General features: G+C 40.8%; 1 protein-coding gene across 2 annotated transcripts in view; it reads right to left on the bottom strand.

Moving 5' to 3' along the window:
- Positions 1–19759, bottom strand: part of vps53 (VPS53 subunit of GARP complex) — a 29682-nt gene extending 9923 nt beyond the window's left edge. The window contains exons 1-12 of one of the 2 annotated variants that reach the window (XM_086215783.1): positions 19625–19759; positions 19177–19257; positions 18026–18075; positions 17869–17935; positions 9436–9522; positions 8828–8943; positions 7042–7161; positions 3666–3744; positions 3369–3512; positions 3120–3262; positions 1965–2106; positions 1298–1396 (exon numbers count right to left, since the gene is read on the bottom strand). In XM_086215783.1, the coding sequence (XP_086071909.1) occupies positions 1298–1396; positions 1965–2106; positions 3120–3262; positions 3369–3512; positions 3666–3744; positions 7042–7161; positions 8828–8943; positions 9436–9522; positions 17869–17935; positions 18026–18075; positions 19177–19257; positions 19625–19711 (1215 nt within the window). In that variant the 5' untranslated portion in view covers positions 19712–19759. The remainder of the gene's footprint in view (positions 1–1297; positions 1397–1964; positions 2107–3119; positions 3263–3368; positions 3513–3665; positions 3745–7041; positions 7162–8827; positions 8944–9435; positions 9523–17868; positions 17936–18025; positions 18076–19176; positions 19258–19624) is intronic. The other variant, XM_086215784.1, reaches the window with a different exon arrangement.
- Positions 19760–22032: the final 2273 nt, after the last annotated feature.

Genomic DNA, 22032 nt, shown 5'->3' with positions numbered 1-22032 from the left:
CATCAGTGAATATTTCTTTGGCCAGTATAAGTAAGGAAAATGCAAATACAACACTGACAACAGAAACAGATAAGGCTGTATGTTCAATTCCAGAAAAAGTGAAATATGTTAGAAACTAGTGGTTGACTGATGTTTTTCAGTCAGGAACCATATTCAGTTGCGCAAAATTTATAATAATATACGATTCTGATTCCTTCATCTGATCTGTGGTGCTGTGGAGTAATCTGGCTGCACATGTAGAAAAACAAGGACCATCTACAGTTGAAGAATGCAGAGCCAAGAATCACATCGTAGACATTTAGGGCTTGGGGGAGTGTATGAGGATGTACAGGGAGACTCTGCCGTCTGCAACCGGCGGGGCTCCCATGCCTTGGGTGCCTCTCCCAATTTTAACTACGTTCTTGTCATCCACATCATCACATCTACATTCCCACGCACAACATGCATCCTGCACCCATGTTGGGATGGGGGGGGGGGTTGCTGCTCCTATGCTTTCCTGCGGGTCCTGGCATGGGCTGGGCCTGTGGCTGTTTCCTTGGTGGCCTGGGGCTCCCCGTGTTCTGGGGGTTTCTGGGTGCCCTGCGTGATGTCCTGGTCCCCCACATCAGCTACAGCCAGCTAACCACAGCATCCAAGACAAACCGTAGCACACACATACACACGCGCACACACACATACACACATGCGGTGCACAACTGATCCATAATCACACACTCAGATATTTATTTGAAAAATTATATTAAACCAAATGGTAAACCTGCACTGGAAATTCTGCAACCAATGGTTTTTCTTTTTTTTTTCTCTCTGTTGTTATTGTTGTTACTGTTTTTTTGTTTGTTTGTTTGTTTTTCTGCTATTGTTGTTGTCCCCCCCCCCCCGTCTTCCCTATCCTGTCCCTGTTCTCTCTTCCTATCCACTCCTGAGCCTCAGTCCGGTAGCTTTATCAATGAACCAATACCATTCCAAATAAAATTAAGTACAAATGGCGCTAGGAGGAGTTTATCAGGTTCCTCCTTTGCAGAGTAAAACTGCTTCAGTACAACAAGGCACCAGGAACATCGATACTGCTTGCCCCAGCTACTGAACAGGAGAGGTTTAAAAAAAAAAAAGAAAAAAGAATGCAGAGCCAAGATAAAGGACTGTCTCGCACTGACCCACATCTGCTGAGTATAAGAATCTAACTATGGACAACTACCTCCCACAGCCCCGCCTCAAATAAATATCCATTTAAGAGAGTGAGAATTTAGTTGGCGGGCAATATCAGACAGTCCCTTTGTGTTGCTGAAGGTCATCTCACCTGTGCCAGATCTTCATCCTTCTCAGAGCCCACATCATCACCTGGCTCATCCTCCAGGAAAGGGTTAGTGGGTTCAAGAGGGCTCTCAGTCTTCTTCTGCTGAATAGACACAGATACCACACAAGGGTTTTGTTTTTTTTTTTCCCCTACAGCTCAATCCATACTGACAGTACTGGTACATTCTAATTGTCTGTCACATAAAACCTCATTTTCTGAGTTTGTGCCGATTGTTTCTCCCAATTATAGAGTTCCACCGAGCCGAAGTCCTGATTTTACAGAACCAAACGCTCTGATATACACTGAATGGGAGACAAAAGGGGCCTCTGTCCAGCCACTACATTCTAAACTTGCATAAACACGACCTCATTGTAGCACAGTAAAATGTGGTAATCTGTCCTTCCTGGTTATCCTGCGTCCACCTCCGCATGCTAAATGACCTGGATGGGAAGGGGTCCAAGAGAAACCAAGAGTATTGTGTTTGTTTGTGTGTGACAATGTTGCTGCGCTAATTAAACAACACTTGAATATATTATTGGTGGAGGTTTGACGTTCTAACGCTCCCTGAGGAAATTAGACAAGCCTTGAGACGTTTTCTCTCACTCCCTCTCTTTTTTTCTCCCACATTTAGTCATGTGTGACTCATCGTGCATGTGCATGTTGTCCTTACTCCAGGGGCATCGGTCAAGGTGCATCCTGTGAAGCGTTTGGCCAGCAGACCTTCAAAGTTCGTGGTCCTCTGAATTGCAAACAGAAGCAGCTTCACCTCAATCTCCTTCGCTCGTGTACGCATGACTTTGGCCAGCTCGGCTCTAAACAGGCGCATATACGTGGACATAATCAGTGTGGGGACATTACTATTAACATGGCATATTTTTTAAAATGAAACATTGTAAATAAATAAACACAGTATGCATAAGTCAGTTCTAATGCTTCTGGTTCAACCTTCATGATATATTGGTTGTATTATATCTGTGAAATTGACATTTCTGGGATATTTGGCAGATGTTCTGATATTGACACACAAACTTTATGCGCCTGTTCTGTCTCCTGTGTAGCGGAGGGGTTGAGACTGATGCACATCAACACTAGGTCACTGCTCATGTAGGTCACCTACGTCAATTCGACTGAAACGTGCACCGAGCCACAGTTGTGACACTGAGGTCCAATTCATAACATTTCACTACAAGTGCTCATTTGCGGCAAAATCGAATTCTATGTATGGCCTCTTTTATTCTCTCCATGAGACATAGGCTAAAATATCTTTTCAATAAACCCCAACATTCAAAGTCTGGGATCGTTTTTAACGCTTCTACAAACTGTAGTCCCTTTAGTGTCTTTTGTTACAGGCACAAATTTTGGGTGTATTTACAGGGATGCCAAGGGCAAATCTTTACCTTTTATCATTTTTAATATGATTTAAACTGTGGATACACAATTTTTTCTGCCATGAAGATATCAAGAACTCATTCGACTGATACAAAAGGGTACAGACACAGTACCCATGGTTCACGGAACCAAATAAACCTGTGTTGAAAGAGTTAGAATGAGCCAGGACCAAAAGAGTGTTTTGGTGGAACGAGTCTATCCTGTTCTTTTTTTAGCCTGCACCAGTTTTTGGTTTCCAACCATCCTGCATTTATATAAACAGAACGTCTCTGACAATTAAGGGTATCATAAGGCTAGCATTACTGTCAGAGATTCTTAACTTTATCTGTCAAAAACTGCTCCATACTTGCTGTCTGGGTCTTAACGAAACCCTAAAATGACCCATTTGGGTCTCAGAATAGCATATTTCTACCAAAGGCCTGAACTCCTGGTTTACCTGGTGATGTGACAAAACTCCACAGCGATACGCTCCGTCATGCACCACTCCTCAGGAAACATGCGGCCATATTTTTCTTCATAGTCTACCAGCTGACGCTTGATCCAGGCGTAACGACGGTCAATCTTGTCCAGCCACGCTACCTAAACAACATTGCAGGCTGTTTATTCACAAATATCTACAAGCGTGTTGTCATTAATAAAAGAACTCCCACTGGACGCTGGCTTATAGCCAGATTACTGTACTCACATCTTGGTTTTCTTGGAAGAGCACCAGGTACTCAGAGAGATGCTGCCTGATGAACTTTTTGATAATTTCCTGTTTGATGCGTGGATCAAGGACGTTTGCCACCAGACAGGCATCTCTCAGTACGTTACTGGGCCCACCTGGTCTCTGTGTGATAGAATGGAAATATACCAAAGTCAATACTCACAAAAAGATAATGCCTTTTTTAAGATTTTTCTTTTTATGTGTACAAAAGTAATGTCTTATCAAAAAAAAAAAAAATGGCACCTCCAAGTCTGGATTATTAAACAACTTATTTACCTTGGAGCCCTGAGAGGGGAAGGCCTCTTCAAAGTCTGCCAGGATTTGAGTCCCCAGCTCACTCTGAGCTGCTTTCACTCTGCACAGGACAAAGTCAAAGACAAAATGGGTGCTTGACTGTTTTCAAAATAAGTCAAAAACGATATTGCAATAATGGTGTTTTTTCCACCTGAAAGCTTCAATACACATGGCAATTTAGCTTCCTACAACTTTTGAATGTTTACGCCCGTAAGCTATTGTGGCCATCTCAGCTTGCCATCATCCTGTCTGTGTATTGAGTAGAAATTGCAGATAAAGGAGCAACAAGCATTTCATTAACTTGGGCAAAACGTTGTTTATCCTAATCTATAATATGTCTGTCTTTGTTTGTTTCTTATATTGTCCTAAAGCGATGAACTGTTGCTACTTTAAACAAATGATTCCCAGTTAGCAGCAGATTTTTACAAATTCATATCAGTAACAAGAATGAACAGGTTTGCTGGTATGTGTGAAAGGTACAAAAGTGTCTCCCTGAAAGAAGAAGCAGGCTGCTGGTCAAAGAGGAGACCAGAAGAAGAAGAGACAGGGAGGCCTTTATTTAATACTATGTGAGACCACTCGTCAGACAGTTGATCCCGAGGCCCCCCCTCAGCTGGGTAAACCAAGGACAGCATCCAAAGCTATGACAATCATTCAGGATAAACAGGAGATGCTGGACAGATACTATCATGGACAGATGCCAACGAAACTGAACAGCTTTCTTTTCAAGCACATGCTGGCAGCTAAATAGCAAGCTACCTACCTACATCTGGCCAGCTGCTGAACATGAGACAGACTGCAAGCTTGCGTCACACATCTGAACTCTAAAGAGCTTGTTTCACCTCTGTCTCTGGCACTTACAATCTGATGTCATGTTGATGTTTAAGTCTGAGTCTGGAAGAATCTGAAGACGTTTGAGCCCAAACTGTCAGCAGCAGGTCAGACTGAGGTCAGTTCTTCCCCACATCTTGTCCAGTTGTGTATTTGTACTGTATTTACGAAGTGCAGCTGAAGGGAAATCATCACTGTATCTCTTGTTGGGACAGCATGTGATGATGAGGAAAAGGCTGATTAAAAAATAATCATAGTTGATCCTGGTCAGAGGTGACTGCTGCGCTGCATTCCTTCAGCCATGGCTCATGTTACCATCAGGAAAAAAAAGGCTTATTTTCATGACAGCATTGGATAATTAAAAGGCAGCCAAAGACAAATATCAGAGGGATGCATATATTTCTGATTGAGAGAATCATCAAGATGAGACTGAAGAGGGAAACGTGCATCAGCATTTTTTGTTCCAGAGCAGTTGTTTGTGGTATTGTTGAACACCGTGACTTAACAGCAGTCGTTAACCTGTTAAACTGCAGTTGCTAATGGCTAGCGTTACCTTGACGGGGTGATCAGAAGGTACAGGTCTAGTTCTTTCCTGTTTATAAACATATTGTTCTGAAAATGCCAGCGGGTGTTTAGTTCAGCTCAAGTCATCTGCAGGAACAGGTGTGATGACGGTGATGGATAGGACTTCATCAAGATCCATTCTTGATTGATTTTTAGATTGAAAAACAGTAGGCTGCTTGCAACAGTGTAGAAACGCTTTAGGTGGATAAAAGGTGTGCGTGCCTCTGCTTATGTTTGTCACATGTTTAAATAAATTGCATTGCTCCTTCTCCTTCCTTTTCCCTTTCCAAAAGCATAAACGCGTAACACTACTGTTTGGAAATGAGCAACCATCAAAAATCAAAAACATGTCATTGACAAGCTTGGAGACACACAAGATGCACTGTGCTAACAAGACAGACTCAGCCTGTGTTTCTCGATTCTCATCCCCCCTCAACATTAGAATTATACACAGGTCAATGTACCATCAAAATGATGTTGAAACTGTTAATTAAAGCTAAAAATACTGCATAATCTTGCTGTTAAAACCCCAAAACCTCAAAAGCAGGAATCCAGCGGTGTTTAGCTCATAATGTGGAGTCAAAACTTGTTGACTCTTAAGACTTTAGTTCAACTTCCAGATGAAAACAATCTGCGTTCCAAGTATCTAAAATTTGTCAGGTTTCAAAACGAGGATGTGAGAGGATAGTGATGCTGTAAAAATGTGTTTGAGTGTTTCACTTGAACTATATTTACATTTTATAGCTTTGATAAAGATGGAGCAGATAAAGAACAGATATGATTTTATTTTCATACAGTGGGGGATAATCTGAAATCTTAAGGGGACATAAATACGTTTGCACGGCGAGTGTTTGCTTTGTCTGGCCACTGCAAACATTCACTGGCAACTTTTCCCAATCTCCTAGGTACCTAAAAATGTTGGGAAACTCCCCATCAGATCTTTCATCCTGTCTCCATGTCCGTATTGCTACCTATGTTTTTCTGATCTATTGCTTGTCTGCGCATCTGTTTCTTGTCAGCTCCTGCTATATGTAGCCTTGATACACGTTCTATTTACTGTTCAGCTGCTCTGCCTTCATAACTTCCCCTTCCCCATCTTCTCTTTCATGCGATTCTCCTGCAGAGTCACTTCTTCCACGCAGCTGTTATTTGGTATGAACATCGTCTGCCACACCTCAGTCAAAGCAGAACAGATGGTCATCCTCGCTTGTTTAGGGATATCAACACTGCAATTGAACCTGAACATTAAGCTGGCCAGCGGGTCCCAACTGAGTCTGGTTTTGTTGGAAAACTTTAGCAAAAAATGGACAGTTATTCCATCAGAGCTGTGGGAAACAACTGCTTAACAATGCGCTTTGTTCTGTGTGTTTGCACTTTTAAACAAAAGATTACATTTGGGTATTTGAATAAGACTCACCAGAGAGAAGAAACATTCATATTCTGTGTTAGATGAAATTGTCTCCCAATCAACACTACATAAAGTGAAATGTTGCAAGCAAAAGCAAGAATGTCATACATCAGGTGGGTGCTGAAATAAAATCATCTGCTACACACAAGAGTGGAAGCTTACACACCAAAGAAAAGTGTCTCTAAGCTCTAACAATTGAAGAAATCCAGGCATAATAGAACCCTTTACAATGTGGTTCCTTCCTGTGTGTTCCTGTTTGAGTGTGTGTGCAAATGTGCATAAACAGGATGTAATACACGAAGTACCTCCAGCCAAATACTGTAACCACTTTTCAGGAGCTCAGCTGACAAGCTGTGGAAGATTTCAGCTATTAGGAGAGATCCAGCATTGAAATGGCTGCTGGAAATGAGTTGTTCTTATAAAACCGTCCATGTGCAGCAGAACAAGACACTGAACCCTAAAGCGCTCTGCATCACTCAAAGACCGGCTGGTGAGGGACTGTGTGTGTATTTGCTCGCACGTGTGTGTGTGTGTGTGTGTGTGCTTATTAGTTACCTCTCAGAGAGCTGTCTGATCTGGGGTATGCCCATGTACTTATGGAAATGCTCCAGCACATTCACCACTCCCTGCAGGAGGTTGGCCACTTCACCGTACTGCCTTTTTCTAGTCATGGCTCTGGAACACACGCACGCACGCACACACGCACACACACACACACACACACGCACGCACGCACACAGGATTTTTTACTTTCTGTCACTGTAGCAGTCAAACGAAGCAACACCCCCTCTATATTCATGTTAGGTGACAAGTGTCCATCTGGCCCTCATTAACATAAATACAATCGCAACACACTACACACTGGTAGCTGCGCTATTACAGGAATATATCAGCTGTCTGTGATTGGTCAGTGAGTCTGTGGCTGGTTATTTTCATTGGGGATGGGTAACTCTTTAATTTGGTCTGCTTCCTCTTCCTCAACATTTTATAGAGGGTGCAAATAGGAACAGTCAGTCGGAGGCAGGCCATTTTATGCACATTCTAGTTGCACCAAGTGCAAGTGTTTTAGAGAACAGAGCAGCGATAAAGCTAAAATTATAATTTGGACATTTTGTATACGTAAGTGGATATAAATTAAAAAAAAACACATCAGCATTTTAGACAACAATTGTTCATGAAAACAGAAATGCACTGCACAAAATGTTTGACATGAAGACTAATTGCCCCCAAAAGCCCATCAGTTTGCCGGTGAAATCTGGATTAAAACCAAAATATTCCAAAATACTGACACAGCAAAATTGGTTTCTCATTTTTTAAACATTTCAAAACAAAATAGTCACTCCATTGCATAGATGCTCACAGCCCTTTTACTCGCTGACCTTTGATCTCACAATCCCTAACATGGAGAGGAGGCGATCTATGACTAATAATGTTTAAAACTGGCACACTAAAAACCAGGCACGAGGAAGAATCCCCCCCCCCCCCCAGCAGCTGCAAATATATTTGCAATCACTGGTTGTTGGGCAGATGCCTGCCAGAGATTTGATACTTTAGAATATGATGGTTAAAACCATCAGTTTAGTTTTGCTTAGGTTGCATTAGTGGCAGCTTCGAAGCCTGAGCAGGATGCTTTGACAGCATTACTGACAACAGACTGGACTGCCAGTGTGGCCTGGGCTGTGCAAAGGTGATGCAAGACACAGAATGTACATGGCCATTCACATATACACTTAACTCGCAAGTCTACAAAAAGTCAACGTTAACCTTTGTAGATGTATTTTTGGCCAACCTGAAGTTAGCATTGTTAGCATTGCCACGGGTTCCCCCAGGCAAAAGTCAATGGAATTTTTATATTGGACTTTTGAAAATTGCAAGAAAACTCCTCTGTAGCGAACTAAAGCTTTACGGGTTTTTTTCAGCACTTCTAGGATTTTTAAAGCATAAATGCAATCATTAGAAGTAAAAAGTTCATGTTGCGCTGTGAACGAACTTTATCAAGGACACGTGGCTTCAGCGTAACCACAACTCACTTCATGCCTCTAAATCAAACCCTTCTGTTCCCAGTGAGGTGACTTTTAATGCCTGTGACAACTTCTGCAGTCTTCAAGAAGTCTCCGAGGTCAACTGTGGCCACTTGTTACCAATCACTGCTTTTACGACATATACACACTTTGAAATACATATGTGAGGTATTTTATCCCATGAACAAAATCTTGAAATATTTTAAGCAAGTGTATGTCACCCATGTCACAAACACGACAGCTGACACTTCATTTTGAACGCTTAAGTTTTAAGCTCAAATGTGATGGTTTACATGTGTCATATATGTAAATATACCCACTCTAAAGAGTCCACGCCACCTGCCAGCATATGCAGGTGGTTCAGGGTGGTGATGGACGTAGTGAGGTGGCGCTTGGCGTGGTCCAGCTGCTTTATGTCTCTTGTAATCTCCTTGACCTTTTGAAGGAAGAGGAATAAGCCAGACAGGTTGTTTCAGATAAGAAAAAAACAAAGGCAAAAGGAGAAGAAAACATGGAGCAAATGTAAGATTGTGGAGAAAAATGGTTCACTGGTTGGTGCAACACAACAGACAAAGAGGAAGATTAGCGGCACACATCCACTGGTCTGAGAACTAACTGCTCTGACATGCCCCTTGAGAGGGGGTCTGCATGCCAACCCCCCACCCCCACCCCCTCCATCATTCTTCCTTTAGTGACCCCACCTACTATCCTTCCTCTGACTCCCACTGACACACACACATGGAAGGTGCATTACCTCAACTTTAACTCTCTCCTATTGTAATAGAGGGAAGATCCAGATGGTATCTATCCTGTGCTACGGTCAGATCCCCAATCAGCTTCAACAAGCTATTTTTGTGTGTGCGTGTGTGTGTGTGCGTGTGTGTGTGTGTGTGTATGTGTGTGTGTGTGTGTGTGTGAGTACACATACCATTTGTTCAGACTTCTCCGCCTTGTCCTTGATGTCTTTGATTTTACCGAAAAGCTGCTGGATGGCAATCTGAGCCTCTTCCAATGCCTGCAAAAATCAAACACAGCAATGATGAAATTTAAAAAAGAAGAAAGGACACATTTTAAAGAATGCGAGAGGGCTTTTTTTAAGTCAGTAAAAAGACCGTTAAGAGGTCTGAGGCGACTGAAAACAAACAAGTCACAGAAAGCCGAGACCTTGTCGTAAAAAACACTTCAAACTGCAGGAAAGTGGAGGTGAAGAACACCCCCCACCTTCAGTCCTCATGTTCTGCTCCCATCAATGTTGTACTGACTGCCCCGACTCTTCTAATGAATCTTCAGGTTGAGTGTGATAATACAAATATAGTGAAGATATTCAGCTGTTTGGAACTTCTTCATGGAAGGAATAAATTTGTGTGAATGAACGGATGCGTTCCTCCTCAAGCACTACAGCATTTACAATGTTCCGCAAAGTCAACACAACAAACACCCATTACAACTACTTTCGTTCCCAATTAGAAATATCAAAAATAGAAAGAGCCAGGAGAAGAAACAATGTACGCTTGGATTGTCTTTGTTCAAAAATTAATAGGCAGCGAACAAAGGAACCCTGTCAAGAGCTGCTTGTAAATGATTCATTTCTTATTACACTTTAAATGAAAGCCTATCAACCTATGTGTAGAAAAACAACCTACCACTCAAGATTTACTGACAAAAAAAGCTTCACATCTAATAATCCTTTGTTGTGTGAAACAGGGTGGTGGGTGGAATATGTGTGTCAGTTGTGGTGCTGGGCTGTGCTGGTCCGGCTATGTTCTGACTTCAGGGTCACAAGTGGCCTTGGATCCATGGGAAAATGATCCTGCTAATCCTGCCTGCATGTCAGACTCCTCTAAGTGGGCTTCTAACTGATAAACCATGTGAATATCTCCCATTGTTAGGGCTTAATTTGAGACATGAGCCATACCCAAACAACAACAAAAAAAAAGTTGTTCCTTATGGAATATAATTTATTTTCCATTCAGATACCATCACCTCGTCATCATTTGACTAAATGTTAACTTTGTGTTCCGTCATTTTGCTAGCGAGTTTAGCAATGAAAACATTTTATATTTGTATATGAAAATTATACATTATGAGTGTTTTTAATAGTTACATTAGCATTGTTGTAACCAGCACCACAGTGAACCAGTTTGTTGATTTGCAATGGTGAGCTAGGAAAGCTAGTGGTACGGATGTAATTGCTAGCTAGTGTATGGAGACTGGGATCAATTCGCTTTGCATGTAGTCGTTCCAGTCTAGAGCAGATATGGAAACGGCAACTGTGTTTGCATGTATGTGGATGGCCGTGTCCTCACATATGCATTTGGTGGTTGGAAGTTCCATCCACTCCCATTATACATACACTCGTCCCTCAACAGGGCTATCTGTAGTGTTGCTATTGGATAGCAGAACAGGTATTTTATCACTGCAGCTGGAAAGTCCTTGCGACACACAGAGGGGAAATAATTTTTTGTCTTTTTTATCTTTTTCTTTTTAAATTAAAAGATTGTAAAATGTTTTAAAATGTGTTGAAAGAACTTGAACAATTAATAAGGATAATTTGGCTGATATACATATATATATATATATATATATATATATATATATATATATATACACACATATATATTTATATATATACACATATATACATACATACATATATATACATATATATACATACATATATACATACATATATACATATATACATATACATATATATACACACACACATATATACACACACACACATATATACACATATATACACATATATACACACATATATATATACACATACATATATATATATATATATATATATATATACACATACATACATACATATATACACACACACACACACACATACATATATACACACACATATATACATATACACATACATACACACACACATACACACACACATATATACACACACACATACACACACACATATATACACACACACATACACACACACATATATACACACACACATACACACACACATACACACACACACATACATATATATATATATATATATATATATATATATACATACACACTCCATAAATAGATAAATAAAATGATTGTTTTTAATGAGCCATATTAAAAAAAAACATACAGAGGAAGGTTGAAAAGTGTTGAAATGACCCTTTAATAATAACCTTCTTTCGATGCATAGCGCAATGTACTTATCAAGTTGAATCAATGCTTATGCAGTTCTACATTCTTTCAATGTTGATCATATCATAGTTGAATCAAGGTTGATTCATTGTCAGATTTGACTGGAAATTTAAAGAGATGTCAATGTTGATCATAGCAACCACTTTCAATGTTTTTTTTTCAATATCTGGCACTGATGTTGATTGCAATCTTCAGCCTGACAATATCTCAAATTTGATTCAATCACTTTTTGCTAACTAGGTGTGGACATGTCTGCCACTGTCAAGGCTGAGGAGATCATTAGTAGTTTAGAAACCATTACCACTGGAAGAGACAGTTGAAGGGCTACTCGAATATTTCAGCCTCATCTCACATGGCAGCTGTTCTTAGATGGTCCCAAACAGGGATTTTACTATGACATCTGATTCCAAGGTAATTGGCTTCCCTTGGCCCAATGCTGCAGCATCACCGCAGACACAACTCTGACTCCTAAGCCTCACACACTTTAGCTATCTTGAGGACAGTCGATGACATATTACATCGACTAGCGACTTACACCAAAACATGACCCCAATCTGAACCAAGTCTCAAATGCTTCTCTGTTAAGTGAGGAGTGACCAAAACGTCCTCACAAATATGGCTTAAAGCCACAATTGGTTCTCTCAAAGACAGTAATACAAATACACTCGTGTTTGCGTGCGCACACACGCACACACACACACAGAGTGTGCCAACAGCTGGCAACAGCTGTGAAAGGAATTCACCACTTTAACAAGCACCTCAAAGAAAAGATGGGAAAACCTGTAAGCAAACACAAAATCTGTGCATGTAATCACACACACACAAGCAAAAATATAACTGGCATCAATCGCATAGAATTCATTCTGCTCCGGTCTCACAGAGTAAAGCTCCGTGGTGGTGACAGTGCTGTGGAGACTCAGTCACAGGACGGTGAGAGATGAACTTGAAATCATATTAAAACATTTTTATTCACCTTAAATCTTAAACTAAACTGAAACATGCAGGATCTTATGACCTAAAACCCAGAGGATGTTCCCACCTCAAGCGAGGAGGTCTTGTTTACCTCCACTGAGGTGCTAACGTGATCCACAGCACTGGATTAACAGTTAGCAGCAGATTTCACAAACATGTGGATGGATTTTGATTAAACCTGGAAGGAGACAGCACTTCCACCAGATGATTAAACAATCTGTTTGACTTTGGAATTGATCCAGAACCAGAACTGCTGATGTCATATACCCCCTCACCCCCAACCCCCACCAAATTGGCTGGGTTTGGCTTAGTCACCTCTGCAAAGTGTTTTTGTTGGAATGTGTTTGTCAGCAGGATTATGTAGATTTATAAAAAACAAAACTAGATTAACAACTGTGCCCAGAAAGAATGCGTTAAGTTTTGGTTCACATCCAGACATTCTCATTAATGTCTAAGAGACTATTCCAACAACAGGGTTTGCACTCTCCGTGTGCTCTTCAGGCTAGCTCATATTCCTACTGGTACTCTATAAGCAAAAAAGGTGTAATCTAGAAAGCACCCCTCTTTCCTTTGCTTGTTAGGTGACTGCAGAAATAAATTGAAGAAATTAAGGCAGGGTACATGGCCACTCTCTGATCGGAGGAGGGGAGCGCCAATGAATTTTTAAAGAGGCTCCCAGGGGGAGATCTTGAACAAACCAAGTACATCCATAGGCGGCCAGACGCTCTCAGGCTGCAATTGTTGCTCAGCTGAGTCAATGTGGCTTGTTTCCTAGTGCTTGTTTCCTGTATTTAGCTCTGAGGAAAGTGAGAGAGACTACTGCCCAGCAGGCGCCTTCATGCCAAAGATGTTATCTGCTTTCACACACACACACACACACACACACACACACTTGTGTATGTCTATAACATACAATAAGCAGCACATGTTCCATGGCACATAGTCTATATTAAGGGGTTTAAAAAGGAGCAGGGATCTTCTTCACGAAGCTTGAGATGTAATCAAATCCCCTTTCACACAAACAGAGTTTAACTCTGTAAAATGGGGACTATATAAAATACTTGTGAGTTAGAGCCAAACCCAATAAATCAGATCAACCTATCAGCATCACTTTCAAGGCTGGAACACTGCCCCAGCACAGCAGATCGAGCACCCCCCACCCCACCCCCCGAGGGAAACAATTTAGTTTCAGTCAACAGAAGGAAGAAAAGTTGCTGAAATGCTTTGTACATGATCACTCTTTGAGAACGTTGTTTTCTCATTTGCTAAACGTGGCAGAAAACTCAATCCAAATCAGCAACTGGGTTGGATTAAGAACAGAAATGTGCTACTGCAGCACACTGTTGCTACGCTTCCTTAATTGTTTTTCCTCCGACTTAGGTCCTCAACGACAAAGATCAGCTCAGGTGAAGGAGAAGGAAGATTCAGGTTTGACAGGCTAAACAGAAGAAGTCACAACACATAATTGAGGGAGAGAGGGAGAGATTATGCAGAGTGTGGCCCAGATTTTTTTTTTTAAAGACATAAATGCAGAGAGCAGAATCTTATAAACACTACAAAGAGCTAATTAGCAGAGAGAAAGAAATGGATCAGAGGGAGATAGAGCTGGGGAACATGAAAGTGTGGAAACTAAAACAGGCTGTGAACTGCCTTTTATGGCTTAACATTAAATATTTACATTAAGCCCATTCCATAGGAGGACCACCCAACATTTTATGTTGCAGGACTTTCGATGCCACAGCAGAGGGCACACAAGCTGGAGAAAACAAACACAATCCAGGGGAAGAGCAAGAACAGCCGGCGAAAGGAAACAGGAACGCATCGCTTCTCCATTGCACACAATCAAATAACAGGAATGTTTATGGCAAGCAATGATTGTTAACAAATGGTTGGTATTGTCAATAAGCTTTTTCCATTTTACCACTCACCCTTCCGTGGATTCCAACCAAAATATTTTAACAGCCTTGTTTTTTTTATTTAAAAAAAATGCAAATAAACCCTTTTATTAGCACTATGATAACTGTCTGTGGAGCAGGTGTGCAGGTGGCAAAGTGTTGGCACACAGACCAGAAGCAGATGAAGATACCATGTTTGTGTGTTTGTACGGGCAACCGGAGCCGCTTTCCGACGCTCACAGCAGATTTAAGACCAATTAAAGGGGGACTACATGTGACAACTGGGGACAAAAGCCGTCTTCCCAACTGATAAAAGGCTGATTTCTGGGTCAATGGTAAAGTGAAGGGCTAGACAAATTGTGGTGTGGGTAAGTCTGCAGGAAATGAATGTTGGTCTATGTAAATACCCCAAATGTAACGTGCGTGTGTGCGTGTGTGTGTGTGTTTGCATGCTTTGTTTAATTACTTTAATGTGATGGGAGACGGAGGCCTAGGGTACTTGCGGGGTCTTCAAAGCTGAAATCATTCAGTAGAAGCGCAACATCATCATTTCCATGGAGAATAGCATTCAGTGTTGTTCTGCACTCTTCTTTCAAAGCAGAAATGCTCTCCAGTTCTGATGTGACAGAGCCGCCATTGTTGTTATGAACCACTGGTCTCGCTATTGTCACAGAGATTCTTCTAAGGAGGTCTTGGTGAGCTACGCATAACCCCTGACTGCATGTCAGCTAAATGACACTTCTCATCATTGTAATCAAGCTTGTCTCTGTCTGCCTGCTATGTCATAGACAGTAACTGTTGCCAGTTTAGCTCGTGTGTGTGTGAGTGAGTGTGTAAATGTGATGCAGTGTTCTCTAATTATTCGCTCACTGCAATCACCCGTGCAGTGATTTGATGGACCCACAGGGAATAAACATATTTGAATCGAGCTAATATTGAAATAAGGTAAGCCATTTATCGTGCCATACCATTAAAATGTGTTTCCTCACCTTCTTGTTTATGAATTTAGTAAATAAGAAACTTCTGCATTTTTTAACAACAGGGACTAAAACTGAGGCTGATCTGGATCCAGCTTTCATATCAGTACCAAGCAGCTGTTACCAAAAAAAAAAAAAAAAAAAGCTGGACAAACAAGGCGTGAAAAATCATTTCAATACAATCCAGGAGAGAAAAACAGTAGCATGTTAGCTATAATAGAGTCATTAAAGCTCTAAATAGCAGCAGAGAGCGTCACATCTCCACCCTGAGACCTGCAGCACATTACTGGTTCATTCCCTGCAGGAGTTAGAGAAGTACCCCCACCCCCCAAATCTTCCTGACTCCATCCTTCTCTGGTTTCAACCTGTGGACTGCATTTAGTGAAGCCACTTCAGTCAGAAGCAGAAATGACTAAATTGCTGATCTGGTTGCTTTTATTCTATTGCTGTCTCTCGGTCTCAATCACCATCTTGAAATGAACACCTCTCCCTCTTTCCGTCTGCAGAAAGGATTTTCCCTCTGGAAATGTTGGAATGGCTCTGTGGCCTTGGAAAAACAAACTAAAATTATTGTGTGTGACTCTATAATGTTATTGGTCTGGTGGGGATTTGGAGTGTTCCAGCTACTAAACGGTAGCTCACTGGAAAAGACGGGGCCACCAGGCCAGACACCCCAAAGACAACACACACCTAATCATGTCAACTTGTCAGAAACACACATAGTTCAGCCATCAGGAGTCATGTTCCCTCTAAACCACCACTGCTTGACAGAGCGAGGACCTGGATTAAATCAGCCGCGGCTGTTCTTTTGATCCTATAAGAAACAGCAAAAGTGCAAAAGCCTGGGTTTAAACGAAAAGTATTTACATAGGGGAATCTATTTCCCAGACACGCTTTCCGTAAAGAGGGGCAGTTTGAGAGGAGGGGATGGATCTGAGTCATCCTGTCCTTTTCCATGGACAGCAGTGTGCAGAGAGGAAAGAGCAGGCGAGGGGGAGGAACGTGTTTTTCTGGGCTGGGAAACTTCAGGGGAAGGATGATGATGATCAGAATACTGTAACTCTGCTGGTGGGATGAATGTGCCAATGTGTCTGTTAATCTAAGCACCAAGTATTTGTACTAAAGTCTCAGAAAACAAAGTATATCTGCGCACCTTTAGGGGCTTGCCAATGGGGCAGCCCCATCTTAAGTTACAGCTTTTGCACCCTTTTTGCTGTCAATAATGTAGATAAAGCAACGTTTAGGTCCAGTATTCCGAGGTACATCAGTGTAGCTCCGGCTAAACTCCTACTTTTGAGAAAGAAAGATGAGTGAAAATACAAGGAATCACTTGGATTTCTTTCAAAGCATTTGAACCTGACATACATCAAAGAACATAGAGCCACTTTTCTGTCTGCTGACACAAATTTACCCAGATGATCAAATATCTTTTACTTCTTTAGTATCAAAATATATATGACCAGTGTAAAATAAAACTCAAACAAAAGCAACTTTTTCACATCTTTTTTTTTCTATGTCATAGATTAAAGCAGACCTTGGCATTTTACAGCCCGCGGGCTACATTGGCCCTCTGGGCATCCCTGTCCGGCCGGTGGTACGTCAGTCACAAACACAAATGAACAAGTATTAATGCTGCGCATGCAATACAACTATGTTGCTTTTATTTTGAAAACCCTAGCATTTTTAGTATTTACATATGGAAGCACATATCTGTGTCTGTCCACCTGCCTAGCCACGGGTGATGCTCGCCAGCTACCCCTGGCCCCCTAAAAATGTTGGCTCACGTTAAAAAAAGAGAAGTTGATACCGGATTCGTTTTCATGGACATGGACTGCTAAATATTTCTTTGCAGAAGTCAAAGGTAAAGCCGCGCTCTTCGTTTGTGGTCAACAAGTCGCTGAGTTTAAGAATTACAATCTTAATCGCCACAGTGGCACAGACCAGACTTTTCTCACTTAACAAGTAAACTGAACTGAAAACATCAGAAGCACTTGTTGCTTTTTGTATGAAGTTGATCAGCTGCTTATCTTTAACATACAGCAAAACACCATATACCACAATTCATGAATTTATATAAATATTTACAGAATATTATTATAATTCTGATTACCAGTAGCAGCTAATCAAAATATTTAATTAACTGCTTTTCACAATAGGAGGAAATTAATACTGGGCAGAATTAAGTTCAAGTTATCGTTGGTTCGGCCCCCCAACATAGTTCAGATTTTTCATGTGACCTCCTGAACAAATTAATTGCCCAGGCCTGGATTAAAGAATACTCCTAAAATAGTCAATTCTTAACACTTTCCTACCCGTAGTTTGACTCACCTGTCGGCCATCTTGGCCAACATTGGTCTGGCCTCTCACCACGGTCCTAATATTGTCGTCCAGACGCCTGTTGAATGTGACACAACATGGCTTTCGGTCACTTTGTGCAGAACCAATATGAAAGTAATAACTCGTTTCATCGCTGAGACCGACTCACCGGATCTTCAGACGAATCTTGTTCACCACATCATCGATGTTAGCCAGTGACTGAGAAGGACAAAGAAAGACTGTCAGGAAGACATGAGACAAACCGATGTCCAGTTTAAAGTGGACAATTTTGTGTTGTGTCTTGCAGGTGTTTGAGATTCACATCATCGGGCATGCTATCTTTTTCTCAAGATTAAACTTATCATTGCGTAAATGCGTAGTTTACCACGCTGCATTTCACGCATCCTTTTGACCCAATTTTTGAACAAAACAAAAGTTGGAAAACCAATTAAAACAAAGCAGGATTTAACTGATGACTTCTGTAAATTATGCAAATCTCTTCTATTACATCCACTTGTTATGCACAGTGAATAACCTGTTGAAAAACTCCACACACAACTAACTGGGTGAAAGTGCATGCATAGCAAGGCCTCCTCCATGACAAATGATTGGGTTACAGTGACCCCTGATGGAGATGAAGTAGACATACATACACATGTCCAGTTAGTGGACTATCTTGAAGTAGGACTTGCTTAATGCAGTCTTTTATAGACAAATTCCTTTTCAATTCACAATAAACACACATGATTCCATTCATAAAATTGAGCATAAACAGATAAAATAATCACACAAAGTGAAACCTAAATGTAAATACAGTACAAACACACACAAACAAATTATCTGTTTTTCAGTATTGGTTCTGAATCTGCTGGCTTCCTCTGTTTGTTTTGGTGTTTGAACTTGTGAATTTAATTGTGTGCTGGAGAGCAGAAAATAAAATTCAGAATTATATCCTACAGTCATGAGATTTTATTTTAAGCTACGTAACAATGTTTACCAGTATTTTCATTATAAATGGACTATGAATAAACCTGCAATTCAAGAGGGACAAACTCATCAAATAAAATCTAACTGTACAAATGTAACCATTACGAGAAAACGTGACTTGTTTAATCCATGAACTTCATTAAGTTTTACAAAATAAATGAAAGGCCTTTTCACATGAGATACTCTGACATGTCACAGTAGGAGAGAAAGAAAAAAAAAAAGCAGAGTTGTAAATAACCAAATTGCTTCAAGCCACTGATCTGTTTGGGTTCCGGGGTCTTTGATACCCCTGCAGCCAACATGCATGCACAGCCAGAGTTTACGCGACGCTACCTGCTCGGTCGGGAACAGTGTGTTGATGTATTCAACTGCATTGAAGTCTGCTCTGTCCAGCGGGTCTTGACTGGGGAAAACCTTGAAAACAGACCAACTGTATTTAGTCTTAGGGCTCATGATGGACCACCTGCTCACATTCAGTGGGGTTACTTGTTGTTTTAAGCGGGGTCTGACACTGTAGGATAGCTACCAAATACTAGCACGCACATAGAACAGCAAAGACAGCTGGAGCAAAAGCTTACGTTAACGTTTATACAGCTAAAAAACGTGTCAGGAATTAATATCCATTGAGCTTTGTATTGACAATGTCGTGGGAAAATGAAGTCAACAAGCTAAGTTAGCGGTAGTGCTAGTAATAGGGCAGTGTCACATCGTTGTTGTGTTTGTCAGCAAGAGCAGCAACAACGCCGCCAAAACTGCACCGGTAAAATTCTCAGTCTGCTACCTGCTCGATAGCCAGCTGCACCTCTGGGGTGAGATGCAGTATAGCCTCCAAATCATCGGCAAATTCAAATTCTTCCTCCTCCATCATTGTGAAAACAACACCACATAGATCTGCAGCATCTCACTTCCTGGTGTCAGGGTTTCTGGGATAGCCGATAACGTCATATGATGCGTTCACAACCCGTCGGAAATCCTTTGAAACTTAGCCGCCGCCGCACTCACACCTGCTAATTCTTCTGACAATAGTGTATGTCATTATAGTCAACGTCATCAGCACATATACACATATGTTATGTTAATCAGAACACAACATTTCGTTAGAGATTTCAACGCAGGGTTCTGGATTAAACAAAAAAAATGCAAGTCGTGCTTCTGCCTCTCTCCTATTTTTGCTTCTAATAACTGCGTTGTTATTCCCGACTGATGCTGTGCCTCTTGATCAGGATCATGAACCTCAAAGTGCAGAGGAGCAGTTAACAGCAGGAACTCAGGAGGAACATGTGGAGGCAGCAACAAGACCTAAACGCCTCATCGCTCCTCTTGACAACATTAGCATGCGAGCGTGTTCATGGGCAAAAAAAAAGTAAAATGTGATATTGGATGAATTCCCAACAGTTTAAACTCATGTTGAGACGACTGAATCAGCACAAACATTTTTTTTTTCTGTTCAGTAATTTTGAGAAAATAAGAAAGGTGAATTTTTTTGGTTTTGTTTTTACATTTGACACAATTATTTATTCAAATCAACTACATTATCTAATTTTGACTCAATGTAAGTCTTCAACCCTGTGCCTCTGTTCCTCCTTCACCTGTATTTCAGCTGGGTGCGATTATGCAAATAAGAGTGTTTCATCTCCAACAGCTGATTGGCTCACCCGCCGTCCAATCATGACTTGCTTCCTCATCCTCAGCTTCAGTCTAACTGGGCTAGCTGTCCTAGCTCAGAGCAAAGCACAACAGCCTCCTTGCAGCTGCACTCACTATTGTTGTAAATTAAGTAGTTTTAGCTAATTTAACTTACTGTCTTGCTTAGTTTCCCTTTGTTTGTTTTAGTTTTGTTAGGTTCAGTGAGGTTGTTCCTTGTGTTTTACATCCATTAGGTTAATTTTGGAGCAGGATTGTCTTCATTGACTTAAATCTCAGTATAGATACATTTAAATCAGCTTGTGTTTTATTTTAACTGCATCTTTGGCATATTTTGCCATGATATCTGTTGTGTCATTTTAAGTCGTCATTTTATCATTAAACATTATTCATTCACAACATCCACTCCATCTTGGTTAAGTTAGTTCCGTCCGTCACGCCGACCAAGTTGGGGTCATAACAGTAGGCTACTAATGCATTTTACAGTTCCTGTTCCCAGTCAAAGGTCTTAACTACCTTAAATACATTATACTGCTGAGTTGTTCAATCCAGGCGTTCCATACCAATTTGACTTTTTTGTCCTTCCTCTGTGTAGCTCTCCTTTTGAATAATGCTTCATCTATGAACCTCTCACAGCCGACCCAATGTGAGAAAAGTAGAGATGAAAAGTATTTAAAAGAGCTGTTCCACATGTCAAATCGTAGATAATAGCTTTTGTGTGAAGCCACAAACCTAACAGGTTGTAAACCTTGTTTAAGAGAGTGGTGCAGGAATGAGTTCTGAAACTTGGAAATAAGTACCTTTGAATGTTTGGGTCACTCATGTCAAAGTCTTTTTTTTTTTTGGAATGGGTTTTTATATAAATCCCTGAAAGAAGATGAGAAAATATTTGTATATCTTAGATTTATAGTCTCTGAAGTCATGCTTCCACAGTATAGTTTGTTGATGGCCTAACAACATTAGCTGTTGTATTTTGATTGCTATGATGCTTCAAAAATCTAAAAAAGTGGAGTTTATTTACCCTCTGTAATAAACAATTTATTTTAATGAATAACTTACCAAATGTCAGATAAATGTAGTTGATGAAATCTCCACTATTTCATTCTGAAAATGTGTGGGTGTAGAAATAGGGAGCATTAACTTAAGAACAAACTCTTGTCATTAACTGCTTTTTTATTCTTTGCTGGTTGCTGGGCAGTGACTTCAGGTCAAACTAAAAATGAGTAGATCAGCAATACTGCAGCCTGCAGGGATGAAAAGAGAGGCAGATGAGGTAAGTGCAAGTGAGGATGTGCAACATCTTAGATTTATTTATGGCTTTCAGGGTAGTGGAGAGTCTCGATTTAGAGCAGGCGTGAGAGCAGCTCTTTCATCGTCCCAAACAGGGGAGACGTACCTCTACGTTGAGCTACAAAACGTAATGTCTGAAGATAAAAAACTGTATGTGGAGTGGTTTTGAACGTCTATCTGGCCCGCCACACAAAGACATTTATATGAGGACATCAAGGAATGCATGTGAATATCAAGCACTCATATAAATATCTT

Source organism: Aulostomus chinensis, chromosome 10, assembly GCF_037954235.1.
Source record: "Aulostomus chinensis isolate RoL2024-O1b breed Wild chromosome 10, RoL_Achi_v1.0, whole genome shotgun sequence".
NCBI classification, from domain to species: domain Eukaryota; kingdom Metazoa; phylum Chordata; class Actinopteri; order Syngnathiformes; family Aulostomidae; genus Aulostomus; species Aulostomus chinensis.
This window is presented reverse-complemented; position numbering and strand designations above follow the sequence as displayed.